The sequence below is a fragment of the Ranitomeya imitator genome, chromosome 9 (assembly GCF_032444005.1).
Source record: "Ranitomeya imitator isolate aRanImi1 chromosome 9, aRanImi1.pri, whole genome shotgun sequence".
NCBI classification, from domain to species: domain Eukaryota; kingdom Metazoa; phylum Chordata; class Amphibia; order Anura; family Dendrobatidae; genus Ranitomeya; species Ranitomeya imitator.
The window spans coordinates 27,675,739-27,690,196 of record NC_091290.1 but is presented as its reverse complement, the minus strand read 5'-3'; the positions used below and the strand labels follow the sequence as shown (position 1 = coordinate 27,690,196).

The 14,458-nt window shown below is 39.8% G+C and overlaps 1 protein-coding gene and 1 non-coding gene across 2 annotated transcripts; one reads left to right on the top strand and one right to left on the bottom strand.

Annotated features, from left to right (window-relative positions):
* Positions 1-172: 172 nt before the first annotated feature.
* On the bottom strand, positions 173-12,749 carry LOC138649851 (C-signal-like). Its single transcript, XM_069740566.1, has 6 exons — positions 12,501-12,749; positions 10,147-10,198; positions 7,248-7,435; positions 5,823-5,984; positions 2,945-3,055; positions 173-422 (listed from the first exon to the last, which is right to left on the bottom strand). Exons 1-6 carry the CDS (start codon positions 12,732-12,734, stop codon positions 309-311), a joined length of 861 nt encoding a protein of 286 aa, XP_069596667.1. The 5' UTR covers positions 12,735-12,749; the 3' UTR covers positions 173-308.
* On the top strand, positions 6,779-6,860 carry TRNAS-AGA (transfer RNA serine (anticodon AGA)). Its single transcript has one exon. It is a non-coding gene; the product is annotated as a tRNA-Ser (tRNA).
* Positions 12,750-14,458: the final 1,709 nt, after the last annotated feature.

Genomic DNA, 14,458 nt, shown 5'->3' with positions numbered 1-14,458 from the left:
ATGCTTAAGTCAATATGTTTATGCTTTTTAATAAAGACTGCTGTGGCCATTCTATCCAAAGCCCAGAGTGTCCGTCATTATTGGTAGATGTAGAAGGAATAGAAGGTAAAAGGAAAGGGGGTAAGCAGGTGAGTTTGGGTTAGCTGAGGTCTCACAGTTCTTTAGTCGTATCTAGTTTTTCTTTTCCAAAACGTTTCTTCGATTTTATTGAAATGAAACATTTTGTACAGTTTTAGTAAGACAAAAGTTGCATATAATAACAGAAACAATCAATAATATGCTATGATTTCATTATTTCGATTCCCACATCACCAAGGGACTACATTTCCCTCCCAGTCCACGAGAATTCCAGAATGTTTCTCAGAAAGGCTGTACAGAACCTTGATGATTCCTTCGACACTCTTTTCTACGGTGAGAGGAGCCTAAAAAAATGAAGTCAGGTGCAAAAAAATCAATGGTTGCAAATAGGAGTATAAACAACAGTATATATATATATATATATATATATATATATATATATATATATATATATATACACAAGAAAAACATTCCACAGATTTTAGGGTAGGGTCAAAAATATATGATATTTGTATTGAAAATAATCTGCATTCTTATTATTTAGAGGTCCAACCCTGGGTTGATTCTACACTTCCAGTAAGCATATAGATAACTGTAAGGCTCGGGTCACACAACCGTTTTCTCCACATCTAAAAAAAATGGTCAGATTACTCTGATAAGAGGTTGATAAGAGTGGCATCAGTTTTTCTCGATCGTGGCTAGAAAAAAGGATCTCTACCTCCTTCATTCTTTCGATCTTCAAATTTTTTTCATGGACTCTTAGACTTGTAGACTTGTATTGTCGATTTTGTTATGACACTCAGATCAAATCAGACATGTCTCCGTGGACCTCTCAGAGCAAGGTCAAAAAGTGGCAATGTGCACAGCCCTGTAGACTACCATAGGTACGAGTGCCTTCCATGAAAACCACGGATAGGATTCGTCTGATAAAATCGTTCATGGGCTCTAAGGCTCAATTTGCTCCTTTTTTCCTTCTGATGAAAGCGCAATTGGAAAATGGCCGTATCTCCAGAAATTAGTTTAAAATTCAGTCCAAGTTCAATACCAAAAATGTATTTATTGTGCTCTGAGATGCCTCCAAACCTCAAATAAATAGATGGCCAGGAAGGCAGAAAATAAAATAAAAAGATTATACTTTAATAGTCCTAGGTCCACTCTTAAATCGCCAGTGCTCCATGCCCAGTCCTCTGTCACACGGGGCACAAGGCAAAACAATGACCACGTAAAGCCAAGTCAGTGTTGGAAGATCTAGACCAGAGAAAAGATCACATGGAGAAAGAAGAGGAATGGGCAAGGAACTGCAGTGACAAGATACGTGAGAGGCCGGACAAAGGCAGGTGAATATATATAATATTTTTAACCCCTTTCCAACCCTTAATATAATCCATGAAAACATTAGCTGAGGGATACCACTTTGCTGGATTTGAGCGAAACCAATCCTGAAAAATTCTGATTCCGAAACTTTGAGGAAATTCGTAATGAATTAGATTTGTTTTCGTTACGTATCGATTCGCTCATCTCTAGACAGCACTATTCTCTGATGTATACCCCAGATGGAAGACTGTAACATTATGACAATGAATCGACATACCAGTCAAGCATATGCCATAAAGGTCTATAGATGATTTCAACCTATGTATCTTGAATTTTCTTGATGCATGAATCCGATCGTAGACACAGACCTTGTCAACTTATAAAAATCGGGAAATGCTTTCAAAGTAAAGTAATGTTTAGAGATGATCAAATAAATTCTAGTTGAATTGAATTTTACAACAAATTTTTCTTTGCCAAAAGGTGAGTTTTTCGTAATTCTCTTCTGCGTGAATTCAGCAAGATGGCCATTGCCATTTTTTGGAACTGTAAAGGGGCATCAAAAGGTGAAAATATTTTAAAATACCCTTAAACTTACCTTACCGCTCACCTCTCTGGCCCCTCCATTCCTCACCATCACCCGTCTGAACCTCGCCTCAACTTCTGATCACCACCGTTTGCACTGAAATCCCCGGACCTCCCACACTGAGCTGATGATTCCTAAGAGGTTTCTGAGTATGTGTGCATAAGACTATGTTCAGTATTTGGTCAATATTTTACATCACTATTTGCTGGCCAAAATAGGTGAAAAAATCAGAAATTGGTGATGTGTTTCTATTACACTTTTCCTTTGATTGTTCCACTCCCAATTTTGGCTTGTAAACACTGATGTAAAATACTGACCAAATACTGATAGTGTGAGCGTGGATTAAGATCACGGCTCACATCATGAAGTCAATAATTCACGAACTTCTGCATGTTTCCGTGGGCCTCATCAGATATGGAAGTCCAGGTCTAAGGTGAGAGGCTTGGAAATTATCATGGCACACATTATGAAATCATAAAGTCATGAACTTCTGCATGCTTCCGCGGGCCTCATCAGGTATGGAAGTCCAAGTTTAAGGTGAGAGGCTTGGAGATTATCACGGCTCACATTATGAAATCATAAAGTCATGAACTTCTGCATGCTTCCGCGGGCCTCATCAGATACGGAAGTCCAGGTCTAAGGTGACAGGATTGGAGATTGCAGATCGAGTAGCGGTGTTCAGAAGATGTGGCGAGGTCCAGACGGGTGGCAGTGAGGAATAGAAGGGACGGAGAGGTGAGCAGTGAGATGAGCATACATTTTTTTCTATTTTTTACATATTAAAGTTTATTGTGTTCAGAGGTCTGGAGAGACCCCAGAGCATAATACGGGGACATTAATGTTGTGGACAATAACTTTTCATGAAGAACCAAAATTCTCGGGGAAAATCCGTGCTCCGGTGAATTCTAATTTTGCTTGATCCATTCATTCTTAGTAATTTTCCATATTAAATGTACTGTTCCTACTTACATTAGGGCCTCCAAGGTCTGTTTGAACCCATCCTGGATGGAGAGAAGTGCACAAGATACCACTGGCCTTATAACCCACAGACTGGCATTGTGACAGCATATTAAGAGCAGCCTGCAAAGAAAATTCCGGTATAAAACTATCAAAACATTTAAATTTGTTTTATACTTGTCTGTTACCTTGAGGTTCAACTTTACATATGGCAAATATTCCATAAAAGAAAAATTGCTCACTTAAAAAAAATACTGCGGAAACAAATTACAATTTCCACTGCACTAATCATGAGACTGAAATTTTACAAGAGTGGTTCACTTGAAAAGAACCGAGGCTGAAAAAATATATATTTTCATTTCAACAGAATAGTACAATTTATAAGAAATGTAATGTTACAGAAATTCAAGAAAAGGGCATGTAGGGGAAATAGAAAAATGTTCTATGGATTTATTGCAAAGGATGATAGAAATAAAACACATAACCTATGGGGAAAAAAGTTATTAAAAGAATAGATAAACACTATGGCTGGTACTGTTACTAAGCAGAATTCTCTGTCTAGTACTCTTAATAGGGGCAATTTGGCTGATAGTTTTTATTGCTGGCAATGTTAAAAGAACTCTGTCATCAAAATATGAACTTGTGTTTAAAAGAAATGTTTTTTTTTTTTCAGATTAATATCTGTTTGAAAAAAAAAATATTGCAAATTTTATACTGGCCACAAGGCTTTACACTAGACTCACATTTCCTGTACAGATGACTTTTCAGCAGTCTCATTATCTTCACAGACAGGATCACAATGACTGATAACACCTCTATACACAATATCTACCATTCACAATAGGTGATGTCACAGCTCACCTCCTCCTGTACAATGACTGATAACACCTCTATATACAGTAGATAACACAGGATCCACCATTCACAATAAGTGATGTCACAGCTCACCTCCTCCTGTACAATGACTGATAAGACCTCTATATACGCAGATAACACAGGATCCACCATTCACAATAGGTGATATCACAGCTCACCTCCTCCTCCTGTATGACTGATAACACCTCTATATACAGTAGATAACACAGGATCCACCATTCACAATAGGTGATGTCACAGCTCACTTCCTCCTCCTGTACAATGACTGATAACACCTCTATATACAGTAGATAACACAGGATCCACCATTCACAATAGGTGATGTCACAGCTCACTTCCTCCTCCTGTACAATGACTGATAACACCTCTATATACAGTAGATAACACAGGATCCACCATTCACAATAGGTGATGTCACAGCTCACCTCCTCCTCCTGTACAATGACTGATAATACCTCTATATACAGTAGATAACACAGGATCCACCATTCACAATAGGTGATGTCACAGCTCACCTCCTCCTCCTGTACAATGACTGATAATACCTCTATATACAGTAGATAACACAGGATCCACCATTCACAATAGGTGATGTCACAGCTCACCTCCTCCTCCTGTACAATGACTGATAACATTTCTATATACAGTAGATAACACAGGATCCACCATTCACAATAGGTGATGTCACAGCTCACCTCCTCCTCCTGTACAATGACTGATAACACCTCTATATACAGTGGATAACACAGGATCCACCATTCACAATAGATGATGTCACAGCTCACCTCCTCCTCTTACCTTCACTGACTTTTGCACTCATGAAAGCATACCCATTAAATGCTTCTATGCAATTCAATAGGGCAAGTTCCAGTCTCTAGCTACTAATGTCCATGTGGCCGCTGTACAGAACAGGGAGTATGAATCTAGTATTAAGTTTAATGACCAATGTGAGAACTGCAACACTCTGTATTTTTTTGGATGACCTGTATTAAATAATATAAACTTTGTTTTAATTAAATAGAATACATTTAACATAAAAACTTGATTTTAACAATAGGTCTTTTATTGGGGAAACTCTGGTTGATGCTATTAATAAGGAACATGTCTCACTGACACTGATTGGCGCTCTGCTTAAAATAATTCTGAATAGTTGATTGTTACAGCCTTGTGTTTAGTAAACATAATATAAATGTAACCATAACTAGTGTTGAGCGATACCGTCCGATACTTGAAAGTATCGGTATCGGATAGTATCGGCCGATACCCGAAAAGTATCGGATATCGCCGATACCGATATCCGATACCAATACAAGTCAATGGGACATCAAGTATCGGAAGGTATTCTCATGGTTCCCAGGGTCTGAAGGAGAGGAAACTCTCCTTCAGGCCCTGGGATCCATAGGGATGTGTAAAATAAAGAATTAAAATAAAAAATATTGATATGCTCACCTCTCCGGCGGCCCCTGGACATCACGCTGGTAACCGGCCGGCTTCTTTGTTTAAAATGAGCGCCTTCAGGACCTGCGAATGACGTCGCGGCTTCTGATTGGTCGCATGCCGCCCATGTGACCGGCACGCGACTAATCAGAAGCCGCGACGTCATTCGCAGGTCCTTAATTCCTAGAATTAGGAGTTTTGTGAATGAGAATGACGTCGCGGCTTCTGATTGGTCGCGTGCCGGTCACATGGGCGGCACACGACCAATCAGAAGCCGCGACGTCATTCGCAGGTCCTGAAGGCGCTCATTTTAAACAAAGAAGCCGGCCGGTTACCAGCGTGATGTCCAGGGGCCGCCGGAGAGGTGAGCATATCAATATTTTTTATTTTAATTCTTTATTTTACACATCCCTATTGATCCGATACCGATACCCGATACCACAAAAGTATCGGATCTCGGTATCGGAATTCCGATACCGCAAGTATCGGCCGATACCCGATACTTGCGGTATCGGAATGCTCAACACTAACCATAACATAAAAACCAGCGAGAGATGCTTTATAGCAAGTAACGTACCTTGCTACATCGATAGGAAAGCATCGGGAAGGCAGCGAAGGACTCCGGTGCTTTTGCAATGGATCCCAACAGTGTGGAAACATTTATTATAGCAGACTTGCTGCAACTCAAAGGCAGTTGATGATTTTCTACTGCAGCCTTCTGCAAAAATGGCAACAACGCCTAGAACAAGAAAAAGATTTTCAAATTATAATACATGGATCTGTTTCATAAATTGAATTAATAACCTTGAGAAATATATTGTATATGCATTATTTATTTATATATATAATATACATATAAACACACACAGAATATGTAGAATATATATGCAGTGAGAGGTCTATCATTGATCTATGTTTGATCTGTTAACGTGCATTTCATTATTGTCCATAATTAACTGTCAACACTGATGTCATGGATCAGGTACCAGAACCTGAGCTTTCACGAGTCTGCTCATCCCTATTTACAAGCTCTTTGCTATAGAGCTTTCAAGCACTGATCTAAAGTTGGCTGGCTCCAACCATCTTTAGCGCCCATGTGCTCCCCCGATACTGCAGAAGTAAAGCCGTCTCTGGTAGCAGCAAATGGCGCAAACTTGCCGCGGGTTCAAATTTTCAACCAATGAGGAGGGCACCACCCCAGCACGTAGGGAGCTCTAAGGCAGGGGTGGGGTGCGCTCCTGAAGAAAGAACATGGGACAAACATGGTAACATATAATCAACTGCACGTAAGCTTTCAGTATTGTTTTTAAAACTATGAAAATAGAGTTTTCATTATACAAGTCTGGAAGAAAAAGTTTGATATTAAATCCAGCTTTTTAAAAAAAAAAAGGGGGATCTGTCGTTATACAAAAAAGCTTTGGGGCAGAAAATCCTATCACTTTCAATTGTCATTGTAAGACGGTAAATCAAAATAATGAGGAAAGAAACACTAAGAACATAAGAGACTTGAGGTGGAACAATGTCATGGTTGTCGTAGTCGTGGCCGATTGGTTAAGTAGATGGACTAGAAATCCATTGGGGTTTCCCAGCGCAGGTTCAAATCCTGCCGACTACGAGTATGTTCCTATAGTTTTGAACTGGATGGACAAATGTCTTTTTTTCGGCCTTACTAACTATGTTACTATGGTTCTGTAGAAGGACGTAGATCTGGGGATTTATTATGATGGAATGTAGGCTGAACTGGATGGACAAATGTCTTTTTTCGGCCTTACTAACTATGTTACTATGTTCCCTATGGCACTAGTCAAATCTCAAATGCAAAACTCCCTTTTTCTTTTCCTAGCCCTGCTTGATATCCACAGAAGCTCTCCTTGCATTTTCATGCAGATGCTAAAAAGTAATAATGAGTTGTCTATATACATTGCATCTCTCCTGTGTGGATGAAAAGCTTTAATATCTCACACGATGATTTTGATATTATTATTATTAATTCCTTTCTCACCTTTGCCAGCAAAAAGGGACCAATTACATTAGTGTTGTAAACATTTGCGAAGTCGGCCGAGTCTGCAGACTCGAGAGTGCTGTCCGGCATGATCCCCGCATTATTAATCAATAAATTGAGCCCAGCTCCATTCAGATGCTTCTCCACCTCCTTTACAGCCTCGTTAATGCTATTGGCATCAGTCGCTTCTACAAAAATAAATAAATCATTAATTACAATACTGAGAAGCAATTTACACTTGTATTTTTAATTATTTTTTTTTTTAAGGGAAGGATTTGCATAATTTTGAAAAGGACTTTCCTTGTTTTTGAGCTTCTGCAAATAAAGTGTTGGATATTTTGTACATTCAGAAAATTTTCCGATTTATTTTACTGTCATTTAATATTAACTTTCATTGTTTACTTCCAGAGGCTGGAAACTGGTCTTAACATTATCACACAGTTGTATATGTCTATAAAGCGCGTCATAATATGTTGGCACTGTATAGGCAAGCATTAATAAAACAAAAAACTCAAGACAGCCCGAGTGTACAAAAAAGCATAACCCCTTGGCAAAATCTCTGTCCTAAGCCAAAGAGGAGATGAAACTCCACTTTCTATGTTGAGCTTCAAAAATCTCCTGTTTCCATTGCTGTTATAAATGATAAAATGTTAAAGGGGATGTCCAAGTTGGCACGAAAGACTGTAGTCACTCTGTGTCACTCTATGACTTGTGAATAGTCTCAGCGTGCGCTGTCAGGATTCTCCAGTGATAGAAGTGATGCATACATCCAGCCACATTCCGACTAGACATGCATGTCTAGTCTGAATGTGGCCTGGAGTATACATTTTTCATATTGACGTCACATGACCACCTGCTCTCGCTGGCACTGGAGAATGCTCACAGGTGACAGTTTCCTCACGTACCGGAGACACTGACTCACGTAGACACATTGAAATCAATGTGTCTCTGCACATGTCAGCATGTTTTCACGGACCGTGTGTCCGTGTGGAAAACACGGAGACATGTCAGTGTTCATGGGAGCGCATGGATTACACGGACCCATTAAAGTCAATGGGTCCGTGTAAAGCACGTACCGCACACGGACGCTGTCCGTGTGCAGTCCGTGTGCCATGCAGGAGACAGCGCTACAGTAAGCGCTGTCCCCCCCACGTGGTGCTGAAGCCGCCATTCATATCTTCTCTCCAGCAGCATTCGCTGGAAAGATGATATGAAAAATCCTTTTTTTTTTTTTTTCGTGTTTTAAATAAAGATCCTTGTGCCCAGCCCCCTCCCACCCCCTGTGCGCCCGCCCGCTGTTAATAAAATACTCACCCTCGCAGTGTCCTGTCCTCACCGCCGCTTCTCCTGTATGAGCGGTCACGTGGTGCCGCCCATTACAGCCATGAATATGCGGTACCGGAATTTTCTGGCCGTGTGAGACTGGCCTTAGAAAGCATGCCATTACAAGTGCAGAGTCAAGCATCTATTTGATCATCACCATATTATTATTTATTTATTATAGTGCTATTTATTCCATGTGAAAAGGGTATACATAATAAAAATAAGGACAATAATCATGAACAATACAAGTCACTGACTTGTACAAGAGGAGAGAGGCGACTGCCCGCAATGGATCACAGTCTACAAGGGATGGGTGACGATAAAATAGGTGAGGGTAGAGCTGGTCGTGCAGCGATATAGTGGAACAATTGTTACAGCAGGTTGTGGACTTGTTGGAAGAGGTAGGTCTTCTGGTTCCTTTTGAAGATTTCCACGATAGGTGAGAGTCTGATATGTTGAGGTAGAAACTTCCAGAGTAGGAGGAATGCTCTGGAGAAATCTTGTATGCGATTGTAGGAAGACGAGATAAGAGGGGAGGGGAGAAGGAGATCTTGTGAGGATCCAAGGTTGAACTAAGGCGCCAGGGAAGGGATTGGCAAAGAGGAGAGGCCAGGGAATAGCGGAAGGACAGGTGGATTAGTCGGGCAGCAGAGTTTAGAATAGATTGGGGGTGTGAGAGTGATAGAAGGGAGGCCATAGAGCACAAGGTTGCAGTAGTTGAGGTGGGAGATGATGAGGGCATGCGCTAGTGTTTTTGCAGATTCTTAGCTAAGGAATGTGCTGATCAGGAAAACATTTTTGAGTTGGAGTCAGCAGGAAGTGGAACAGACTTAGACTTCTGGTTTGAAGGAGAAAGCAGAGTCAAGGGTTACCCCGAAGTCGTGAGTTTGCAATACTGGGGAGAGTGAGCAGCCATTGAATTTGATGCATTGGTCTGTTGGGGGGGTGGGTTGAGTGAGATGGTGGAAAGATAATGAATTCTGTTTTGTCCATGTTAACTTTTAAAAATCGAGCAGAGAAGAAGGATGAAATAGCAGACAGATATTGTGGGATTCTGTTTAGTAAGGAGGTGATATCAGGTCCAGAGAGGTAGATCCGTGTATCATCAGCATAGAGATGACACTGAAAGCCATGGGGCTCTATGAGGTGTCCCAGGCCAAAGGTGTAGATGGAGAAGAGGTATCGATTGGTTGGATCTTTGACTGACTGAATGGCGGGGTGCATCCTCTATGTGGCATCTTTACCAATTGGTGAGATTGTTCCAATGTATATTATCGCACCCCTTATCTTTACTTTTTTGTGCTATGTAACATAAATTTTGTGGGTACCCCCCTTTTCTCTAAGAAGTTTGTTGGCTTTCAACCCTTTGCTAATTTTCAAAACCAGGAGTGGAACATTCAGAGGAAAAGTATAATAGAAACCCGTCACCACTTCTGCATTTATCGCCCACTCCTGGTTTTGGCTTTTAAATACTGATGTAAAATACTGACAGATACTGAATGCGTGAACGTGGCCACAGCATGTGGATTCTCTCACAGAAAACGCACTGGTACTGGGTGCTGTCTTGATCACATACCTAACTTTATCACAACCACTTTTGGATACTTTTCAGCAAGTTCAATCAGCTTCTGTGGAAATAAAGACATTTGGTTATAAGATAGGGGGGAAAAAAATTCCGATATCAATGATGCCAATGTAATCTCGTATCTTCCTAAATTGTAGATTTCTACACAGGAAGCTAATAAATGAAAAAAGTCCAACATTTTCCCCACTCTTCTCTTTAGCAAATATTTAAATTACTTTTTCCACTATTTATGAACTTTTTACAGTACCCTATATCTTTTTGAGGTGCATGTTTACAGGCATTATAATACTCTATAATATATCTGTGCATTTATTGTATATTTACAATGCAAGATACTTAGTAATCTGTCTATTTTTTAGGGATCTGACTGCTTTAAACTGTTGGCATAGATTCTAAGATCCCCAGCATCTCCTGCTGTAACATACTGCAGCCTCTCCTAGTTTTCTGCCACTGCCTCTCCTAGTTACCACCAACATGGTCACACCTAAAGAGCCAAAGATGCTTTTCCATGCATCTGCTTAAAGCAAGTCTTGTTTTTGGAGTATCTATATATGATAGTAAGTGAAGAAACTGTTAGATTTTAGAAATCTGTAAAGGGGTACAATGGATTAATGGAAGTTTTTAGACATGACAGAGAACAAGTAGAGTTGCCACTATGGTTATGTGCCTTGCCAACGTTACAAGAAGCCAGTGGCTGATGGAAACCGGTATGTCGTTTTATGGTTTATCTTATGTAAACCGCACCTGAGTCACTGGAGTGACAAAGAAAAAAAAAGTGAATGTGAGACTTTTATAATACCTTATGGCATTTGCAATGTAGCATAACCTTAAGTTTGAGAGATTAGCAAATCTTCTTGAAATTCAAATTCGTTAGCGGGGACAAGTGCTCTGATTGAGGAGTTGTCTGAGTAGTAGGCAACCCTTTCAATCAATTTGCTCATTTTTACCAATATTCCATCAAACGATCAAAAAAGGACACAATCATAGATATTCTGTCCCAGAATTCTGACTTAAAGAGAATCGGTCAGTAGAATCCACCCCGCTAAGCCTTCTACATGGGTAAGCATGTCATAGAAAGCTGAATAAAATGATACCATGATATCTGCGATCTGATGTCTTACTCCAAAGAAGTCCATTTTTTATATGTAAATGAGCTTTTCCAGGCTATGGGCGGGACATAGATCTTCCCAAAAAATCTACCTCCAGAGCTTATTTTAAATAGAAGGGGGAGGTTACCAGTGTGATGTGTAATGGTTACCACTGTTACCAGTGTGATGTGTGATGGCTGCTCTCTACTCTCCTGATCTCACTGCGGAGCTGTGTGCGATTATATCAGACACATCTGTAGGTTCCTCTTACTGCTTCAAATGTATATCACTTGAGATATAATAGAAGGGTATCAAAGCTAATTTACATAAATTCCCCTAAAACACATACAATACAAAGATGATCTAAACTGAAAAAAACTGTTTAATTTAGATTCCGTCAATCAGTGGTGCAACATAGATGCACCAATAATTACTTGATAATACAGATTAACCCCATATTTACATCATGACAGGACATAGACAAATATATAAAATAAAGAATTGATTTTAGGGGAATTTATGTGTGTCAGTGCTGCAGCTTCCCTCTCACCAGCAGACAGGGTTGCAATGCAGCAGAGCTGTGAGAGCTGCAGCAAATGTATCTGTAAGAAGACACAGTTCAGTTCTACTGTTCCATGTTAGTTGCATGTCTCACACTATTAATACCTCCTTTTATTAAAAATATGTCCTGGAAGCAGATCATCAGGGAGATCTATGTCCTGCCCATAGATCTTAACAGCTCACTTACATATCAAGAAAACCTTGGATTTCTCTGGAACAAAACATTGGATCGCAGACATCAAGGTATCATTTTATTCAGCTTCCTACGACCTACACGACCATATAGACGGCTTAGGAGGGTTGATCCTACTGACAGTTTCCCTTTAATAATGTTGCTGTAGTACTTTTTTTTATTAATATTCCAAAATAGGCAGAAATTAAAAAAATAGGTTAATTGGTTCGAAGTTTCAAAAGGACATAAAAGTGTTTGTTCTCCTTTTCTGATGATAGATTAACTTTGGCTAATCTGTTCCAGTTTTCTAATTAGAAACACAGGAAACACGGGACATACTGAATTTACAGGGAAAATGTAACATCATCCGTGTAATACAGAAAGTCATGCATGGTCAGGGGACCCTCGCTAATCTACGACCCCCCCCCAGTGACAAATTTCTTTAAAGAAAATCTGCTTGCTGTAAGAACAACATTCATAAGGTTCTTTGAACAGAATTGTTTTCGAATGTAAGTGCAATTTACCTTATTCTGACGAGAGCTGGGGTCACGACAGGTTGCAATGATTTGCTTAGGTGGGTTTCGTTGTTCTATGAGTTGACGGACAAGTTCATATCCAATTCCTCGGTTGCATCCAGTAATGAGAATTCTTGCAGGGGCCATGTTTCCTTCTTCTTCCGAGTGAGAAGTCAATGATTGAAGGGATGTGATTTGACTACTTATAAGGACTTGGAGCAGTGACTCAGCAGCTTTGTGCATTTACCGGCTAGGGGTGGTTGCGAAACCAGCCTCACTAGTGTAAAATCAGTGTTCACAGTTGTTTTGGAAAAGTATTTAACCATTCAGGTTTTCTACTTGTGGTTTAGGACTGCAGAACTTCTGGATTTCATGTAATGGAAGTTTCCAAGAAAGATAGAAAAAAAAAATTGAGGGTTTGTGCACACGGTCAGGTTTTTAAAAACGTGATAAAAACACATTACAAACTGCAGACATATGCATCCTATCATTTAGAATGCATTCTGCAATTTTTGTGCACATGATGCGTTTTTTTCCGCAAAAAAACGCATTGCGGTAAAAAAAAAGCAGCATGTTCATTAATTTTGCGGATTTCTCTCGTTTTTCCCGCTATTCTATGCATTGGGAAAAAACGTGTCAAACACATCAAAACGCGCAAAAAACACGTCAAAAACACGTCAAAAACGCGAAATTTATGCTAGAAAATCCTGGCATGTGCACATACCCTGAGAGTTCCAATTCCATAGTGGCAAAACGTATTTTTTTTTTATCCTAAGTCAAGTGAAAAGGATCCTTAAATGGAAAGGGCTTTTTGCATATTTAACCTTCAGTTAGTTGCGCCACAATACTTACACTATTATTCGTGTGGGCTCCATAGGACCCCAGGTTTCATATTGAAAAATAACATATATTATCCCCTTAGCGACCTTTGACGTATAGGTATATCATAGGACTCCTCCCCCTTTCTTCAGGCACATGATATCTGATCCGATCAGCTGTCATCTGCCCCTAACAGCCACAGGTGGAATCACAATCCATCTGTGGCTGTTAACATATTAAATGCCACTGTAAAACTCTGACACAGGCATTTAACATGCCAGTGCTGGAAGCAAGTCATTACACCCACCCAACTGTGCCCCTGTAACATGATTGCGGGGCGCTGATGGGTTTGGCATGACAACCCAGGGTCTTCAGGAGACCCCTGTGGTTGTCATTGCTGATCTGCTATGAGCGCAGCCCCATGGCATTGCAGATGAGCACTTTTGCTACACATATCAGGGTTGCAGCTCTGCTATGTGTAGCACAAATGATTGCAGCTTCAAATCTCCTATGGAGACTATTAAAAGATGTAAAAAGTTTTAAAAAAAATCTAAAAAACTATATCACAGTTCAAATCACCCCCTTTTGCTCCAATAAAGATAAAATTAAAAAAAACACACATATTTGGTATCGCCGCTTTCTGAAACGCCTGATCTATCAATATATAAAAATAGTTAATCCTATCGGTTAATGGCGTAACGAGGAATAGAATTAACAAAATAGAATTATGCTTTTTTGGTTGCTGCAACATTGCAATAAAATGCAATAACGGTCGATCTAAGCATCGTATCTGCCCCAAAATGGTAGCAATAAAAATGTCAGCCCTCACCCAGCCCCAGATGATGAAAAATGGAGACTCTACAGGTCTTCGAAAATGACACTTTTTTTTTTCTTCTACAAATATTGGATTTTTTTTAACCACTTAAATAAAAAAAAGAACCTATACATGTTTGGTATCTGCGAACTTGGAATGACCTGGAGACCCATAATGGCAGGTCAGTTTTAGCATTTAGTGAACATGGTAAAAAAAAAAACAACTATTGTGGGATTGCACTTTTTTTTTTCAATTTCGCCACACTTGGAATTTGTTTCCCATTTTACAGTACACTATGGTAAAATAAATGGAGTCACTCTAAAGTATAACTTGT

Coding starts and splice junctions, on each gene's coding strand:
- LOC138649851 (XM_069740566.1), bottom strand. CDS start 12,734: ATGCACAAAGCTGCTGAGTCACTGCTCCAAGTCCTTATAAGTAGTCAA. Junction 10,199..12,500: donor CCAGCTCTCGTCAGAATAAG/GTAAATTGCACT, acceptor TTATTTCCACAG/AAGCTGATTGAACTTGCTGA. Junction 423..2,944: donor CAGACCTTGGAGGCCCTAAT/GTAAGTAGGAAC, acceptor TCATTTTTTTAG/GCTCCTCTCACCGTAGAAAA.